Here is a 16,653-nt window from a genome sequence, read left to right as displayed (position 1 = left end):
ATTAGGTTTGAAAAGTACCATTTAGCTTAGTTAGCTTTGGTTAGTTAACGTTAGTCTGAATGCCCAGGTTGTTATAACTTACAGCTTTTGAATAATTAAAACGTCCTTTATGGTCTACATTTCCTCTGAAATTTGTGACTTGTGTGAGTCATTTAGTTCGGTAAGTGCATCTTTATTAGTTTGAGGTCAACACGCGAGCGTTGTGTCAAAAAGCAAAAATCCAGCTAATCCTATTTTTTTAATAAATACTACTAGTTTTCGGTCACGGAACGTAGTTTTAACAGTCTTTTAGACGAGAATGTAGTTGTTTAGACCTTAAATATGCGATTTATATATAAACATAGCGCCTCTTTGAGAATTTGTTAAGACGCTGTCGGAGATGTGAGCTTCAGGCTGTCAGCGGTCGTTCAGCACTCGTGGCTCCGCTGAGAGCAGCTTTATCTCGGCCAGTGGTTCGGGAATATGCCATGCCTCGTATAGTGGTTAACCGTGCGATATAATTAATTTTGGGTATATGAAACGAGCAATCATTGGTCTTATTATTCTACGTGTTCCTGAGTTAGTCGAATGAGTTTAAGTGTTGTGTTAACGTTTATAATATTTTATTTTTTAAGTCTATATTTAACTTTCTGTAACGTTACTAGAGACCTAGAGCTCACAGCCTCTGGCACTTTTCTTTTAACCCCACTGACAGGGTGCAGAATAACAGCTAATAATAATGGATAATTCTGTTCAGGAGAAAGAGGAATGGAACTTCGATGTCCTGATACCAAGCTTAAAGGCAGAGGTGGACAGATACTTTCCAGCAGAGAGACATTGGAGAGAAAGATCGTCTTAAAATCATCTCCGAGGAGGTTGCTTTGATTCAGATCAGTATGTGCGTAACATACTAACATACCAAGATATGTTGTTGTTGTAATATTAGCTGTGTGAGGGAGCAGTTTTGAGCGTCATTGCTTATCTGGAACCGCTTTAATATTGCTCTCGTCCAGATGCTTGAGAGAGAGAGAGAGCGAGAGCGCGTTGGAGCTGAAACTGGAGAGCGAGCGAGAGCGCGTTTTACTCTTTTACACAATGATGAATAAACTTTCAGTTAATCCGCGGGTCACATGTGTTCCACACCGGAGAGCACGATCCATCCCGGATCACGGATCTTCCCGCGATCCGTTTCACCACGATACCGCAGCGGAGAGGAAAAGGAAACGCGCGTTGTAGAGTTGTTTGTCCGTTTAGGGCTGCTGTACAAAACATGGCGGCGAATTCAATGTATGAAGGGCCGCTCTGTATGTAGATAACAGCTTATTCTACAGTATTACAAACTTAATGGTTCATTACGTAATGTCTTTATACACCTCTGAAGAAATAGTTTTGTATATTATATTGTATTTCTGTCAACAGATCCTCCTAAAAATGCCGTATTGTTCCTTTAAATGTGTGATTTCACTGTGCGTGCGCGTGTGTGTGTGTGTGTGTGTGTGCGTGCGTGTGTTAGTACGTGTGCATATTGTGTGTGTGGAGTGTTTTGTATGTGTCTGTCTTCTGTGTTTTCACCTTTTTCTTGTTTTTACAGGTATAACTTTAAATGTTTTGCTCATAGTCAATGTCTCATAAACAGCTGCTTTGTAACAATGAAAATTGTAAAAAGCGCTATATAAATAAAGTTGACTTGACTTGTATGTGAACGCACGAACAGATTCCAGAAAATCACTGGCAGTGTGAATGAACAAAATCTAAAGATCCAGGGGAAAATTCCTGGACACATTTTCCAGGATCTCTGTGTGTGAAAAGGGCTTTAGATTACAGTCTGTGTGTACTTACTGAACAATAAGCCAGTCCTGCACAAAGGGAATGTGGTGAAAATCAAGAGGCACGTGTTCTTTCCGATGAGGGTTTTTACTGAGGCACACAGAATAAAACGTGTAAATAATCATGTTTACTACTGTATGCTTAACATACAACACAACAATACCTGTACTCACTTGTATAGCCATTCAGTCAAGAAGTCACAGCCATTAAAAGCTATCTTTTCCCTCTGAAATCAATCAAAATGTGAAAAAGAATTTCCTTACAAAGTGTTTGCTTGGAGTGTGTGCTGTGCTGTGTGTTCGTTTCCCTAATAACAACATTAAATGTGAAGCCAAGAGCATGAAAAGAGAAACCTGCGTGCAGCGGTGCTTCAGTGCCTCCGTCATCATCACATCCAGTGCAGGTAACAGCACAGGAAACACAGATTCGTCCAAGTAATGTCTTATACAACCTTCATCAAAACACAGAGAGAAAACGAGTTCTTCTTGATACGAAATAAAACTATACGGACAAACGAAACTTTCCGCGATACGGAAGTGTCAAACATAAATGACGGTTTACGTGTACACATACTGCGTTTGAGGTGTACGTCTTCTGCACAGCAACACGTCATGTCTGCAAAACATTTCATTACATCAGTCTACCTGTAACTATTTTTCTTTTTATAACTAAACAATTCTCCCAGTAATCGCGAGCGATATTTAAACCAGATATCGGTGTTCGTCGGAATGTTAAAACGTTACACATAAACACACACAAACTATCTGGAGATCAACGTTTGTTTTCCACCTGAGCAGCGCCTCCGCACACAGTGGTTTGTTTTCAGTCACTTAGTGACGGTAACTAAGGAAGTTACGGTATGGACTGTGGTAATACTGATCACATTCCACATTATGACTTTTTAATAACTCTGTTCGATGTGAAAAAATATAAAACATCCTTGGAATTATAGTTTATTGCTCATAACCACAGAGCTCGAATCCGAACATGAGCTGATCGACATCATGCAGAAATGTCTGGAGATGGCAACCCATGGTCTGCTTTCTCTAAAGGCGGGAATTCAAGCCGCCTGTCATAAAACCACGTCTTTTCAAGTCGGATTTTAAATGTGGTTGTTCTTCCATCCTCGGTTATCACAGAGCACAAGGAGTGTAATACGATTCAACAATGTGACCATAAAAACTAGCCTGATACCAAAAAGGCTACGAAACACAATTATACTGTACACTTTTTCAATGAATGTATGGCTTTCAAAGAAGTGTGTCTATAAAAGTTGGGAGAAATCAATGTTATCATTGATTTGTTTTAACTGTGGTCCATTTAGCCAGTCTTTTGTCTATCATTTAATTCGAAAAACACACCCTGCATCAGAAAATGGCCTACTTACAGACTATATAGTAGAAGAAAAGAAGTATGATTCACGAATAGTATATTCGAATAGCGAGAAATACCCGAATGGCCTACTGAGATTTGCACGTGTGCATTGGACGGACACTACTCTATCCCATCTATCCCCAAGACACGCATGCAAAAAAACACTGTCCTGTGATTTCACTTTTTTTTAGTGTGTCTTACAATTTATTGAAAATAATTCTCTTATATGTTTCTTTAAAAATAAGCCAGTTCGTATATCCATACATTTTTTTATTTGCTGCAGAATCCAATACATAGCGTTTACAATACAGCATTGACAGGATCAGCATATACTGCAGAACTGTAAACATCATTTCAACTGAGCATGCTCTACACAACTTCAAAAGAGTTTGTAATGTTTTCAATACGATTTTTTCAGTGTTTCTTGTGTTTGGACGGGTTGTTCAGGAGACTGAGACCTGTCCGGACCCCGACACCTGCTGCTGTCACACCAGGCTGCTGAAGAACTTTATCCAGAGTTGTCTTTTTGATAGCAGCTGGAGAAATCTTCTCCTGATCAGCCAAGTGCTGAAGCTCTCTGTCGACATTGAGCAGACACTTGAAAATGTTTCGTTCAATATTCTTTCCTAAAATATTGATGATGATGATCCGTCTTGATTAAACATTTCCACTGTAGAATGAGGCTGTCCCTCTCACTAAATATCACCTGACACCAACTAGACCAGAGGTAGTCAACGTCGGTCCTAGAGAGCCACAGCCCAAATCAAACACACCTGAACAACATCATCAGTGTCTTTAAGATTACTAACCCTGCATCCCAATCGGAATACTATCTGTCCTAAATAGAGCCTATGTCCCGACTCGTATTATGTCAAGATAAGTATTATCTTAGATTGGAAATTACCCACGATTGACTGCAAAAGGGATACGTTTAGTGACACTACACTGCATTAATAAAATGACGTAAGTGATGCTTCACTAAATTAAAATGAATTACAGTTAACGTTACATAAATAAGTAAATAAGAAAGAAATGCTTAAATGCAAGAAAGAGTTGTGTTATGTGTGACTTTTAACAATGACATTGTCGTCATGAGGTGACTGCATCTCTCCCTAGAGATAGCAACAAGAGTAGAACAGACGAATACGAGAAGGAAAAGTCATTTCGTGTGCTCTTAAGGTATAAACCATGGCAGATGAAAAGCACCCGAGTGATGCTGTACCTGGTTCTAATACATGACGCCTCTACAGCGTTGATCAGGAGGCTACGGAAGCCTCCGCTCTCCATCACGTGTAGCGCGTGGATCGTTGCTCCTCCAGGTGACGCCACGTTATCCTTCAGCTCTCCGGGATGTTGCTCGGACTCCAAGAGCATTTTCGCTGCCCCCTGCCGAAAGTCCTCTTCATCGTTAGAGTGTCAATGAAAGAAACAGCATCGACGTGTCAATCAATGTCAAGCACTCACCAGCAGAGCCTGAGCTCCCAGACGCACAGCAAGCCTTCTGGGCAATCCCATCTTCACCCCCCCGTCAGCGAGAGCATCAACCGCTGTGAACGCCTGCACAACAGCAAGACAACACATCAAGTATTTCTACCTGTACACTCAGAGGGGTTTTATGTTGCTAGGCTGTGGCTCACGTATGCCGGTCCGCTGCCACTGAGCCCCGTGACGGCATCGATCAGGTCCTCTTCCACCTCCGTACAGTAACCCACGCTGGCCATAAGCTGTTCCAGGAGTTTGCCATCCTCCACCTCAGCGTGAGTTCCTGTAGCGTACACCGTCGCTCCTTCTCGCACCACCACTGGAGTGTTGGTCATACAGCGCATGACTTTCGGCGCCGGCCGGTACTGCAGCAGCTTCTGTAATCAACAGATCAAACCAGGTGAAATCCACTTCACCCACGGATGTACAGTAGACATACAGTATTGCGCAGGTCAGGATTCTGCTCTGCATCATTTATTTACACCAACCCTGTTGTGCCGTGGTCCTGCAGATTTTAGTTCCAACTCTAATCAAACACACCTGCATGTCATTTTCAAGTAATCCTGAAGAATTTAGTTAGATGTTTGAGGCATGTTTAAATTGGGTTGGAGCTCAAATCTACAGGACAGCGGCACACCTGGGCCGACATTGCCTATCCCTGATTTAAACCTTCACTTGCTGTGGCGGTCATTGTCATTCATCCTGACCTTTTCTATGGAGCTGATGGTGACCCCGGCCGCACAAGACACAATGAGATGTCGTTCTTCAATGTCCGGTCCGATCTCATCCAAAACAAATGGAATAATATGAGGCTTGACAGCAAGGAAGAGAACGTCACTCTTATTCACGGTCTCTTTATTACTGGTGGTGAAGTATGCTCCCATTTTCTGAAGTACACAGAAGTATATTTCACATTTCAATATTGGGTTTCGGTGATGTTACACAACTGTGATTTATGTCATAAACTCACTTTGAGTCCGATGACAGTGGGCAGATCTCTGTCTGGAGAGCTCGCTGTTATCCTGTGAGTGGCTATTACACCTGATGGACAGAAAAATTGGGTTCTTCAGCTTTCGTTTCAGAATTGATTCTTAGGGTCACGATTCGATTAAATTCAGAAACCATTCTCAATGTACTAACTAGCATATTCTAGTATCTCTACAATATACCCAGTCCCTGAACTGTCACATACTGTATTTTAATGCACAGTAAAGCCGTTCTCATAGACATATTTTCTGTGGTCAGACATTAAAAAAAGATTAAAATATTAATTCAAGGTGACTCATTAATATGTAATTGCCACCTCATCTTACAAAATCATTATACACTTCCGTTGAGGAGCAGTGGTTTCTGTCTGGAAACAAACTGTGTGCATATTAACAGATGTATGTTCATGTTCATGCTCCTGTCTAAACAGTCAGTTACAGGTTTTTGGGAAACGCTATTTGCACTATTTGCATTTACTGACAAATCCGATGCGGTGAATTAAACCGCTGTGGCTTTCACTGCACAAAGAAGTAATTGAGAACGACCATCTCAAAATGTATATAGTTCATCGTGCAGGTAAGTCCAACAGGGCTAGTTGTATTTAGCTCGCTCTTTCTCTACTGCTCATGTGTGCTCCGCTGTAGCTGCGCGTAAGGTGTGCGCTATCTGTTAGATATGGGCAGGAGTACCCAAGCACTCCGAGCCGATGCACACATATTCTGTGTGCAGTGTGTATGCGGTGCGTATTTTTTCATGTGCCCATGTTAACGGATTAGATCATTCACACAGCACGTGGATGCGGTGCGGTCCGTCCTTTGCAGATGCGGTGCGGTACGTCAGTGCAGCGATCGTTTACGCATCGAGTCTATTTTTGCTGTACAGCACGGACTGTTTTAAAGTGATAGCTAAACTTTACTTACTTTTTTTATTTATGTTATTTGTTTAATTACGCAATAAAAGCCAATTAAAATGTTGTGTGGTACAAATATTCTACAGTGTTTATATTGCGTGAGGAAGGTGCTTCTATGCAGACAAGCAGGTGGTCCAGAAAGTACAAGACGGTAGCGCGATGGATAACACACGGCTAATTATTGAGGTAGAGAAATACGAAGTGATTTATGACCCCCGGGATGGTTTTTATAAAGACATGAATGCTAAAGAAAAGGCATGGGAGGCAGTTTCATCAGCCACTGCAATGGATAAGTTATTTTGAAACTCTTTTAATAGGCTAGGCTAATATAACTTCACTTAAGCATCAAGTGTTTGAAGTACCATCCTAACATCAAAACTACATATAAAATATCATTTAAATAGTATGTTCTTTTCAGCTATTGTGTTTAGTCCTGAAAAGGTTTATCATTTTATTTCTGTGTTGTCCTACACTTAATTCAAAGTCATGTTTTTTAATCTGGATACACCATGGAAGTTTACGGTGGATGCTGTTATATATATATATATCTATCAACCACTCGCACTAAAAATAAAACAGAGGATCACAATGATGAAAATGCCGTTTCATAAACCCTTTTTAAATGCCGTTTCATAAACCCTTTTTAAAAACTTACGGTACAATTAGTCATCTATCAGAAATACCCATTGTTGACTGAATCAAACAGAAGATGCGGACCACTAGCGCGCTACAAACGTAGTATGTGTGGAAGCAGAATGGCGCATAATGGATCTGTACTGCATACCTGTTGCTCGACGCACCGCATACGCACTGCACTGCACACGGAGTATGTGTGAATCGGGAGCCAGACGAGACAGTGACCATCGATCATGAAAACGATTTTTATTCAAATTGAAATGATCATGCCGCATCCGGTGGGGACAGAATTTGTTTATAATGGGTTCTAGTCTTTTGTTTTCACCGCTTGCAGAGCAGGGCAAGCATTTTTAATCCATTGCCATGAAAGTTGAGCTTCACACTTTCGGAGCAAAGCAAGCCTTCATAGCTCAAGTTCATAGGAATGGATTGAAAACTCTCGCTCTGCTCTGCACCAGTACAAACGCACTCTTATATTTGGACACACAATGTCAGGTGAGACCACTACTACCAGACAGACAAGTCAGATGAGCATAAGAGACTTTACCCTCGTCGTTGATTTAATTATTTCCTCAATCTTATCATAGTTTTATCAATATACATTTTCGTATCAGTGTTGTAATCATAATCTTTTCATTGAACTTGTGCAAGATAGGGGTCTTCACGGGTCCAAAAATTTGTACCCGAACCCAAAGAGACCCGTGATTGTGCTACACAGAACTGACCCAGACCCATCCAATATTTTAAATGTTGGAACGAGGAACCCCAATATCATTTAAAGGCGGGGTAAGTATTTTTTTTAAACGCTACATTCGATGGCCATTAGCCGAGCCGAGCAACGACAGAAACTGAAAGATGGCAGATAAAAAACAAAAGAGGAAAACATCTGCGAAACAAAAGAAGGCTTACCATCAGGCAAGAAATCAGTTATCCAGCGCTGGAGAGAACTCAGGGAGCAGAAAGGCCTGCGATAGGACACCAAGGTTGCTTTGTTTCTTCTCGATAGGTGAGTAACATTAGTTTTGCTTTGTTTCACAGAACTAATACAGTATATGCTGGCATTTGCTTGAATATGCTTGTGTGTCATCTTCGCTTGTTTTTTAATAATGCAATATCACTCATACGTTTGCTCATTTGTTAATAATGCAATATCGCTCGAGTAGGACTATGGTAGTGCTCTTATATCAGCATGGCTGAGATTAGGCCAGAGGCCGTGTGCCAGATGAAGGTATCTCATGAGACAGCAAGCAAAGCAAACATGCCTTGATGCCTTCCTGCCTTGGAATACTGCCTCTGAAGGCAGCATATTAGAGCTTTTGGACACAGCCACCAACATGTTTCTTATAATATTAACAAACATTCAAAAATTAGTGAGACGGTTTTTTATGATCTCGGACTTGTCTTGGACTCGTTGGTATTTGCACTCGGACTTGGTCATTGGTCTCGCCAAATGTTCTAGTCGGTCTCGACCGAGTCCAGCGATATATGTTTTCTTTTCTCCTTCAAAACAAAACATTGATAGAGCATGCTTCTTGTGATCCGAAAACGAATGATCCGAAAACTGTTGCCGGCTCTCGACTCCAGACCGAGAGCCATGTGTGTTCATAAGTGCTCTCTTCACACAGCAGTTCAGTTCAGTGTGTGCTGTTGATGTAACTAAATAACTCCGGTATATTGGTTCAAGTCCTCGGGACTGTCATGCACGCCAGAAAGTAAAGAACTGAATTAATCTGTGGGTAATATTAAGTGTTTACGGGAGACGCTAAACGCGAACAATTCAGGTGAACTGGTTCACTTAAAATAAAGAACCGGTTCAAATGAACGATTCGTCCGTGACACGAACTGAACAGCATCAATCATTCATCAGGCAGGATGTCAGCGAGCAGCGGTATAATAAAATTTGGTTTTACAAACCATAAAGAATTTATCGACAGTGCGCTTAAAAGGAAACTTTTTGCAACAAAACTTTCTCCAAAACCTGTGGGACAACAGCCAATTTCGTAAGACACCTGCAAAGGCATCACAAAGAGAGGTAAGTTAATGCCATGTTTCAGAGTTAGCATTGCATTTGAGTATTTTTATAAGTTTAGAAAGTATAGGGCTCAAAGATAAGATTGATCGTATTTTTATTGTCATTGCAATATGAACATGTTATTTAAGTATGGGCACCGAAACGTGCTTTTAAACGAGCCGTGGGGCCTCTGCTCTTTCTGGCAGCTCCTCTATCGAACACGCACGAGCACGGGCAGACGCACACACAAACACACACAAATGTGTTAAAAGGTTCCTTATAAAAGTGGGGGGGGTTGGTTACTTTGGGGGACACTAAGTCATAAGTTCAAGAATGGGAACATATTCAAGTGTTTGCTATTTTCTATTGGCAGAATAGGATTGTTACACTTCAATACAAAAAAATGTGAAGTTACACTTCGGCTTTGTGACTTTAGTGCTATACCTAAAGTAAATAAAATTACCTTATTTTAAGGTAAAATAAAATAAAAAAAATATTTTTGATCATTACAAATAATAATGAAAATGATAATCTTAAAAAAGATGATATGCCGTCTCTTGCATCACAAAAATTCTCGATAGTTAAGTATGTGGTCTTGTAGTTATGATTTTTTTTCTGTCTCTGTCTTGACTGTCTCAATTTGACTCAGTCTTGATTTGGACTCGAACCTCTCTGGACTTGTTTTGGACTCGAACCTCTTTGGACTCGGTCTCGACTAGTCCTGGTCTTGGACTTGTCTTGGACTCAACAACGGTGGACTTGACTACAGCCCTATCAAAAATACATTTTATGACATTTGCTAATCGATTTAGAATTGTCCACATCTAATAATGAAGTTTTCCCCACCCATAACAGTAGAGGTCTTCACGGAGGACCCAAGGCCCGACCCGGGACCCATACGGGTGCGGGTCGAGTTTAAATGGTCAGCCGGGTCCGGGTCGGATCCCAATCCTATTACTTTGGGTCTCGAGTCTGTGTGAACCTTACAATCTGAATTAAACACACCTACCTGCAAAATTTTTAATTCAATTAAAACTTCACAGCAAAGCCAGATGGATCAGACAAAAAAACGTAATGGCTAATGCTAATACCACAGCTTCAGCGGAACACAGGAAAGGAGACCAGAGGGCATTTTTTTAATCGATGTCAAAAGTAGAGAAGATTCACTTCACTGAATGAACCGTTTTATGAGGAAATAGCTATTTATTTAAGGAATCGACTGCCTGTCCATTAATGTTTAACATGTTTTACACCAAACAATACTTTCGTTGGAAACGATTTGTAGATTTTACTATGATACAAATTTATTTTTAAACCGTGAACGTCGGCCACTGACATCACTATGATTATACAGTATGATTGGGCGAGGTGCCTCACGTGATCTATGTTAGCCGTTAAGCTTTCTCCAATTATTATGCAGACCTTTCCATCTGCCTATAATAAGACTACAGGCTTGTTCGAGTTAAACTATACTAGCCTGCCATCAAATGGCAGGATTAGCTGGTTGTAAGGGCAAAGGTTTTACAGGACTCCAGGTTTATAATGACAATGAGCATACGGGCGATAACCTACTTCCGCTAAAATCTCAGCCAGCTAAGCCACTCTCACTGTGCTGAGGTAATTTTTCATCAAGCAATAACAATGTGTTTGGTAAGAAAACGTTTAAATTTTAGCGAACTGACAACACTACAGCTGAACATTGCTGTCACCCTTTGTGATCATGCTTCGAGTAAGTGCAAAAGTTTACTTAGCTTTTTTTCATAGTTGTGAATGTAGCTTGAAACGGATTGCTTGAAGTGCTTCTCCTTTTTGGTTTTCGATGTACTGTATGGTGTTTAGATAATTTAACTCACGTCGTTGACCGTAATCCAACGAGCGCCAAGATCATCGGGGTCTCTCTACCATCTATCATGGACATATACACCATACGCTGCATCCGTCAAGCCACAAGCATCGTACCTGACCCCACTCACCCCTCTCACGCACTTTTCACCCTTCTGCCTTCTGGAAAATCCCTCACCTCCAGACTGTGCAACAGCTTCTTTCCACAAGCCATTCGACTCCTAAATAAAAAGACTCACAGCGGTTTCACACAGCAAGCGTAAGCAGCGCGTATTTTTTTTCGGCGCACATTTGAACAGATGAGAGCATTCATATACCGCACGCGTAAGCAGTGCGTGCTCGCGGAGCAGAAGTGGCGCGTAAGTAGCAGTGCAGCGATCATTTCGGCACCGAGTCTATTTTTGCTGTGCTGCTAACGCTCAATTAAAGCGACAGTGCATTCTTTATGGACAAAATCCACATGGATTGACAGGAAAAAGTAACACTTTTACCTTTAAAGCATGTAAGTGGTGTCTAATCTGTTTTTAACAGTCGCCATGAGTTTTTTGGCCAAAACCCACTGTCATCATAACCTTCTGAAAAAACAGATAAAACTACATAGACATCGTGTTATATGCTTATATTGCGTATGTGTGAGAGAAAAGTGATCGCATCACAAGTCAGTCACTCTCTCCTATGGTGAGTTAACCCTTAAGTGACTTCATATCCTTCAAAGCACAATGGGTTTTTATTTATAACTTGTACTACACAGATCTAAAAGAGTGTGAAACAGGCGGATATAACAAATCATAGTTATGCAATCTACCTAAAAGTGCTTTGATGAAGTTCTGGAAGATATTTTGCTCATTGATGTATGTAAATAACGTAATGTGAAATTGCATTGTTGTACTGTGGTAACAGTTACCCACGGTGCATACGCTGCCATTATGAAAGGACAATGGGCACGCGCTGCTAACGCTCTCCCTACGCACTGCTGCCGCTCCGTCTACACGCTGCTTATGCGTGCAGTATGAAACAGGTGTCAGGACTAGGGTTGGGAATCGTTTCAATTTTATAGATTCCGATTCCAATTCCGATTCTGCTTATCGATTTCGATTCTTATCGATTCCCAGTTTCGATTCCACAGTTAAAGTAAAACATTTAGATATCAACCTGTATGGTCATTTAGCCTGCTTATTGACTTGTTTGCAATATATATATATATATATATTTATGAGCACCGTTTTGTGTATATTTACACGTAGAAACACACCTTTTCTGATTTATTACAATTTGTATTATCATAGTTGAACTACATCATGGTTAAACTGCAGTTACTATAATGAAACTATGGTTAATTTGTGATTCCTGTGCTTTAATACAAATTCTATAGCTAAACTATGCTTACTATAGTAAAAAATATCGCTAATTTTCATAAGAGCTTTTATTGAGATATCAGCAGATCATGCAACGCATGTACTTTTCTGAAAATATGCACACAGGAATTGATAAGAGGAATTCAAATTTTTATCTCAAGTATCCAATTCCTATTCCTTTCGATTCCGATCCGATTCCTAGCCTTTCGATTCCGATTCCAAATTGGAATTGATTTTCGATTCCCAACCCTAGGACTAACACATATACACTGTAACACCCTGTTTGCACATTTGCACCAATAACTGCCCTATTCGCATTAGGACTGTCACGATTATGAAATTTGGCTGACGATTAATTGTCAAATAAATCATTGCGATTAGGACGATTAATTGTCTGTTTTAGGGCTTTGACATTTAATTCTTATACATTTTTGATTCTGCTTTGAAACAACCATATTATTCTGAATATAAGACTGTTTTATTTTCTCTTAAAAATGGGGTCATCATATATTTAAGGTCTAGGCTTTTACATGTCAATAATACAGCCGCCAAAAACGTGTAAAACAAGTTTGATCAGGAGTGAATTGAAGCCACCATTAAAATGCTATCAGTCATAGAAAAGCTTCTAGTCTGTTTTTTTCTCACTTGAAAGACTACAATAAAATGTTACTTCTATGTTAATGAAATTTTGGTAGGCTGGTTTACACATTGAGATTAGCTTAAATAATATTAAATTTTACTACAGATTTTTTTATGGTACATGCTTTAAAGTTTTTTTAAGTAATTGTTGGTACATTTTACCAGTATTATCATACTTTAGCTACAATATATACACTAAAATGTGCAGTATGCAGTCACTGCAGCTCCCTCTTGTGTTTTCTATAGAGATGTGCAATAATTGCGATGATCTGAAACCATCGCGATGAGGTCAAACAATCGCGATGAGACGATTATTTAATAATCGTGACAGGCCTAATTCGCATACTTTTGCACCAACACTGCTGCTAGTTCCTCATTGAACGTTTACATGTACAGTAGTATGATTACATGGTCAATGTTTCACAACTTATTTGATGTTTAACGCTGTGTTATTTGTGTCACGTTTTTTGCACTAAATGTTTTTTACATTTACACATGTACACTTTATGTAGTCTGTGTGATTTTTAGATTTTTTTAGATTTTAGATTCAATTTATTGTCATTGCACATGTACGAAGGTACAAGGCAACGAAATGTGACCTCTGCATTTAACCCATCCAGAGAGTAGTGAACACACGTACCCCGGAGCAGTGGGCAGCTATCACTGCAGCGCCCGGGGAGCAAGTAGGGGTAAGGTGCCTTGCTCAAGGGCACCTCAGTTGTTACCCGCCGGCCCTGGGAATCGAACCGGCAACCTTCTGGTCATGAGTCCGACTCTCTTACCCTATCCACAACTGCCCTATTTTGTCTTAAGTATGTATAGTCCTGGGGGGATTTTGTTCCGTTTCACTGTGTACTGTACTGTATATGTTAAAATGACAAAAAAGACACTTAAACTTGAACTTGAATCCTATATGCACCTTGAAGCGATAGAGTGAAATACGCCATTAGCTGTGTCTCGTTTCATAAGGCTGCGTCCTTGTGTCCTCCATAGGTATCATCCTCTAAAGGATGCGGTATACGGAGGATTCTCAATTTAGAATTAAACGAGATGTCCTTCGTAGGACATACTGACAGAAAAGTAAACAGTAAGTACCACGTTGCACTCGCACACCTGTCAAATTAATTAAAATGATTTCTACATGATTTAAAAGGTAAAAAGTTGGTTACTTTCTACCCTAAACAATGCCAAAACAGTTAAACAACTGTTTCAAAACGTTTAAAATTCACTAAACACTTGTAAACCTATTTACTACATATGCCTGCTGAGATAAAAAAAAAACGTGACACTGGCTGTGTCTCATTTCATAAGGCTGCGTCCTCCAGAGGTCTCATTCGAAGGCTGCTATGTCATCGCGCCTGTCGCAAGAAGGTCGCATTTTAAGGGTGCCTCCGGAGAGTCCTACCTGATTTTATGAAACGAGACAGCCTCGATAACGTAGCAGCCTTCGAAAGAGACCTCTGGCGAAATGAGACACAGCCATTGTTTCCTGTGGACGCTACGTGCGCCGGATGTAACAGAGCTGGCTGAGATTTTAGCGGACAAACGTCATCGTTTTGTGTGCATTACCCCATTTTACAATTTGGAAAATGATTTCAACCAGAAGTTTATATTTAGAGTAAAAAAAGTTCAAGTAAAAACTATACTTGCGTTCACTTGTTTTCTATGTAGATCAAATTGCTTTTATTAAAAGTGTAGTGTCCGTATGAGTAGTAGTGTATTGATGCGCTGTTGTTCTTACCTGCCGCGGCGAAACCCTTGACGAGCGCGTGAGCCAGCTGACCCGCTCCAATGAAACCCACACTCATGTTAACCTGCTAACAGACGCACAGCGTCAACCAACAACACATCACAACGCGTGACAGAACAGCACAGAGCTCAGCACTGACGCACTTGTTGCAATGTTGACTTTTGTGTTGTTGTTGTCCATTTGTAAGTAACGTAAATGCAGCAGAAGCGCGATGAACACGGATGAAACTGCGGTTGTACTTACTGAAGTCTATTTCCTGATCGCGGTGAAAACAAATAACACCAGCACACAGACACTGTCAATACGGTAACTTATGTCCACACACATACGCGAGCTTTAGAAGAGATCATAAACATTTATCTTGATTTATTTGATGTTCGTTTTATCGAGTTTGCTATCCTCAGGAAGTCTCCTCACACTGCCAAATGATGACTAAAACGATTCGACCAATCAGTGAAGCACTGCTCTGCCACTAGCCAATTACAGCGCTCCTCGATGTGTAGAGCACCCTGTTTAACCAGTTCTGCTGTTGTGTCATTTCTCATGCACACTTGGGGAGGTGAGAATAGAAGGGAAGGCAAGATGTTTTGCTTGAAAGAAACAATCCAAAAAAGAATGAGTGTGATATTTTAGTCGTTAAATGTCATATTCACCCATGTAAATTGATTTATCAAAAGGTCCTCATTTTAGATGATAGTAACACACGTGAGCCTGGAGTCCAGGCACTGACCATCATCGCATCAAAATCAGGAGGGGTAGGAACAAAGCCATATCATAATGTAGGCTACTATAAATGAAAAATAGCCAATTCAAGAAGACGCTGTCAGACTACTCCAGAGTACTGTATTAAAGCAAAAGGTCAAAAAAGCACACTAAAAATTTTATTATTATTATTATTTATTTAAGATTATAGTTTCTCCATCCTCAAATGCCTCATATGCATGTTAAGAAACAGGACATATAAGCCAGGTTTCCATTACAGATTTGCACAAAATTTAAGCGATGTTTTCTAAATGTCGATATAAAACAATATCGCGGAATGACTGCGTTTCCATTAAATGAATGCAATTAAAGTGTATTTTGATTCTTCTCGCAATAAGTCATTCTGGCCGTAATTCTTTGGCAGATTGCAAACAAAATTTAGTGCATAGTGCCACCTACTGTGATGAAAGAGTGAAGAGAAATGTTTATTTTCCTTATATATTTTCAAGTTAACTCACTGTTCCTAATAAATCTCCATACTCCACCCACTCGTTTTCCTGTATTTGAGCCGTCATATAAGATATTACTTCATGTGAATTCCTTACATCCTATCTTTCCAAATGTTCTGCCAAAACATACCGTGACCCAGCCAACATTGGTATGTGGGCCCCACATGGGCATGGGCTATAAAAAAGTGGCAAAATATATGGGCCCCATGTGGGATTACAAATGTGGGTCCCATATAGGTTTGCCCTTATGCGACCTTTATGGGCTGCATGTGGGCACACTGATTTTATGCTTAAAATACATATTATGCCTTTAAACTCCTTTAAATGCGTACATTTGAACATTGGTATGTGGGCCCCATATGGGTTTTATCTGGGCGATATGGGCTCCACATGGGCATAGGTTTAAGATGGCCAAAACATATGGGTCCCACATAGCTTTGGCCATATGAGACCTTCAAGTGGGCATATGATTTCATGCTTAAAATACATTATGCATTTGAACTTTTTAAAGTTCTTATATTTGGTTGATAATCCTTTAAAACAAAATATCTCAGATATTTAGGCTGATTTTGTTATGTATTTAATGCAAATGGAGTTTCTGGAATAGTTTTGTTAATTCATTCAATAGGCCTGTATCAGTATTTTCTTCC

General features: G+C 40.2%; 2 protein-coding genes across 6 annotated transcripts; both read right to left on the bottom strand.

The window, feature by feature from the left end:
* Positions 1-1,780: 1,780 nt before the first annotated feature.
* Positions 1,781-3,323, bottom strand: LOC130549854 (IQ domain-containing protein K-like). The gene is made up of 4 exons (XM_057327207.1): positions 2,380-3,323; positions 2,160-2,257; positions 1,980-2,032; positions 1,781-1,896 (listed from the first exon to the last, which is right to left on the bottom strand). The coding sequence occupies exons 1-4, from the start codon at positions 2,435-2,437 to the stop codon at positions 1,815-1,817; spliced, it is 291 nt and encodes a 96-aa protein (XP_057183190.1). The 5' UTR covers positions 2,438-3,323; the 3' UTR covers positions 1,781-1,814.
* Positions 3,324-3,434: 111 nt separating this feature from the next.
* On the bottom strand, positions 3,435-15,235 carry LOC130549853 (pyrroline-5-carboxylate reductase 1, mitochondrial-like). 5 transcript variants are annotated; one of them, XM_057327201.1, is made up of 10 exons: positions 15,036-15,235; positions 14,784-14,859; positions 11,227-11,269; positions 8,105-8,160; positions 5,633-5,703; positions 5,370-5,549; positions 4,818-5,039; positions 4,645-4,737; positions 4,403-4,566; positions 3,435-3,757 (listed from the first exon to the last, which is right to left on the bottom strand). In XM_057327201.1, the coding sequence occupies exons 2-10, from the start codon at positions 14,848-14,850 to the stop codon at positions 3,595-3,597; spliced, it is 1,059 nt and encodes a 352-aa protein (XP_057183184.1). In that variant the 5' UTR covers positions 14,851-14,859; positions 15,036-15,235; the 3' UTR covers positions 3,435-3,594. The 5 variants fall into 5 exon arrangements, with proteins under 5 accessions (XP_057183184.1, XP_057183186.1, XP_057183187.1 ...); XM_057327203.1 differs by having other exon boundaries at positions 14,784-14,856; XM_057327204.1 differs by lacking the exons at positions 8,105-8,160; positions 11,227-11,269 and having other exon boundaries at positions 3,439-3,757; positions 15,036-15,234.
* Between the last annotated feature and the right edge of the window lie 1,418 nt (positions 15,236-16,653).

Source organism: Triplophysa rosa, unplaced genomic scaffold, assembly GCF_024868665.1.
Source record: "Triplophysa rosa unplaced genomic scaffold, Trosa_1v2 scaffold188_ERROPOS186695, whole genome shotgun sequence".
NCBI classification, from domain to species: domain Eukaryota; kingdom Metazoa; phylum Chordata; class Actinopteri; order Cypriniformes; family Nemacheilidae; genus Triplophysa; species Triplophysa rosa.
The sequence above is the reverse complement of the archived record's forward strand: the minus strand, read 5'-3'. Positions and strand labels throughout refer to the sequence as shown.

What these genes read in the sequence shown, in the direction of transcription:
- LOC130549854 (XM_057327207.1), bottom strand. Translation starts at nt 2,437, where the DNA reads ATGAAATGTTTTGCAGACATGACGTGTTGCTGTGCAGAAGACGTACAC. An exon ending in AGACGTACACCTCAAACGCA is followed by an intron (nt 2,258 to 2,379) that starts GTATGTGTACAC and finishes GTTTTGATGAAG; the next exon opens with GTTGTATAAGACATTACTTG. An exon ending in TGAAGCACCGCTGCACGCAG is followed by an intron (nt 2,033 to 2,159) that starts GTTTCTCTTTTC and finishes GATTGATTTCAG; the next exon opens with AGGGAAAAGATAGCTTTTAA.
- LOC130549853 (XM_057327201.1), bottom strand. Translation starts at nt 14,850, where the DNA reads ATGAGTGTGGGTTTCATTGGAGCGGGTCAGCTGGCTCACGCGCTCGTC. An exon ending in CAAGGGTTTCGCCGCGGCAG is followed by an intron (nt 11,270 to 14,783) that starts GTAAGAACAACA and finishes CTTTTTATTTAG; the next exon opens with GAGTCGAATGGCTTGTGGAA. An exon ending in CCATCAGCTCCATAGAAAAG is followed by an intron (nt 5,040 to 5,369) that starts GTCAGGATGAAT and finishes TGTTGATTACAG; the next exon opens with AAGCTGCTGCAGTACCGGCC.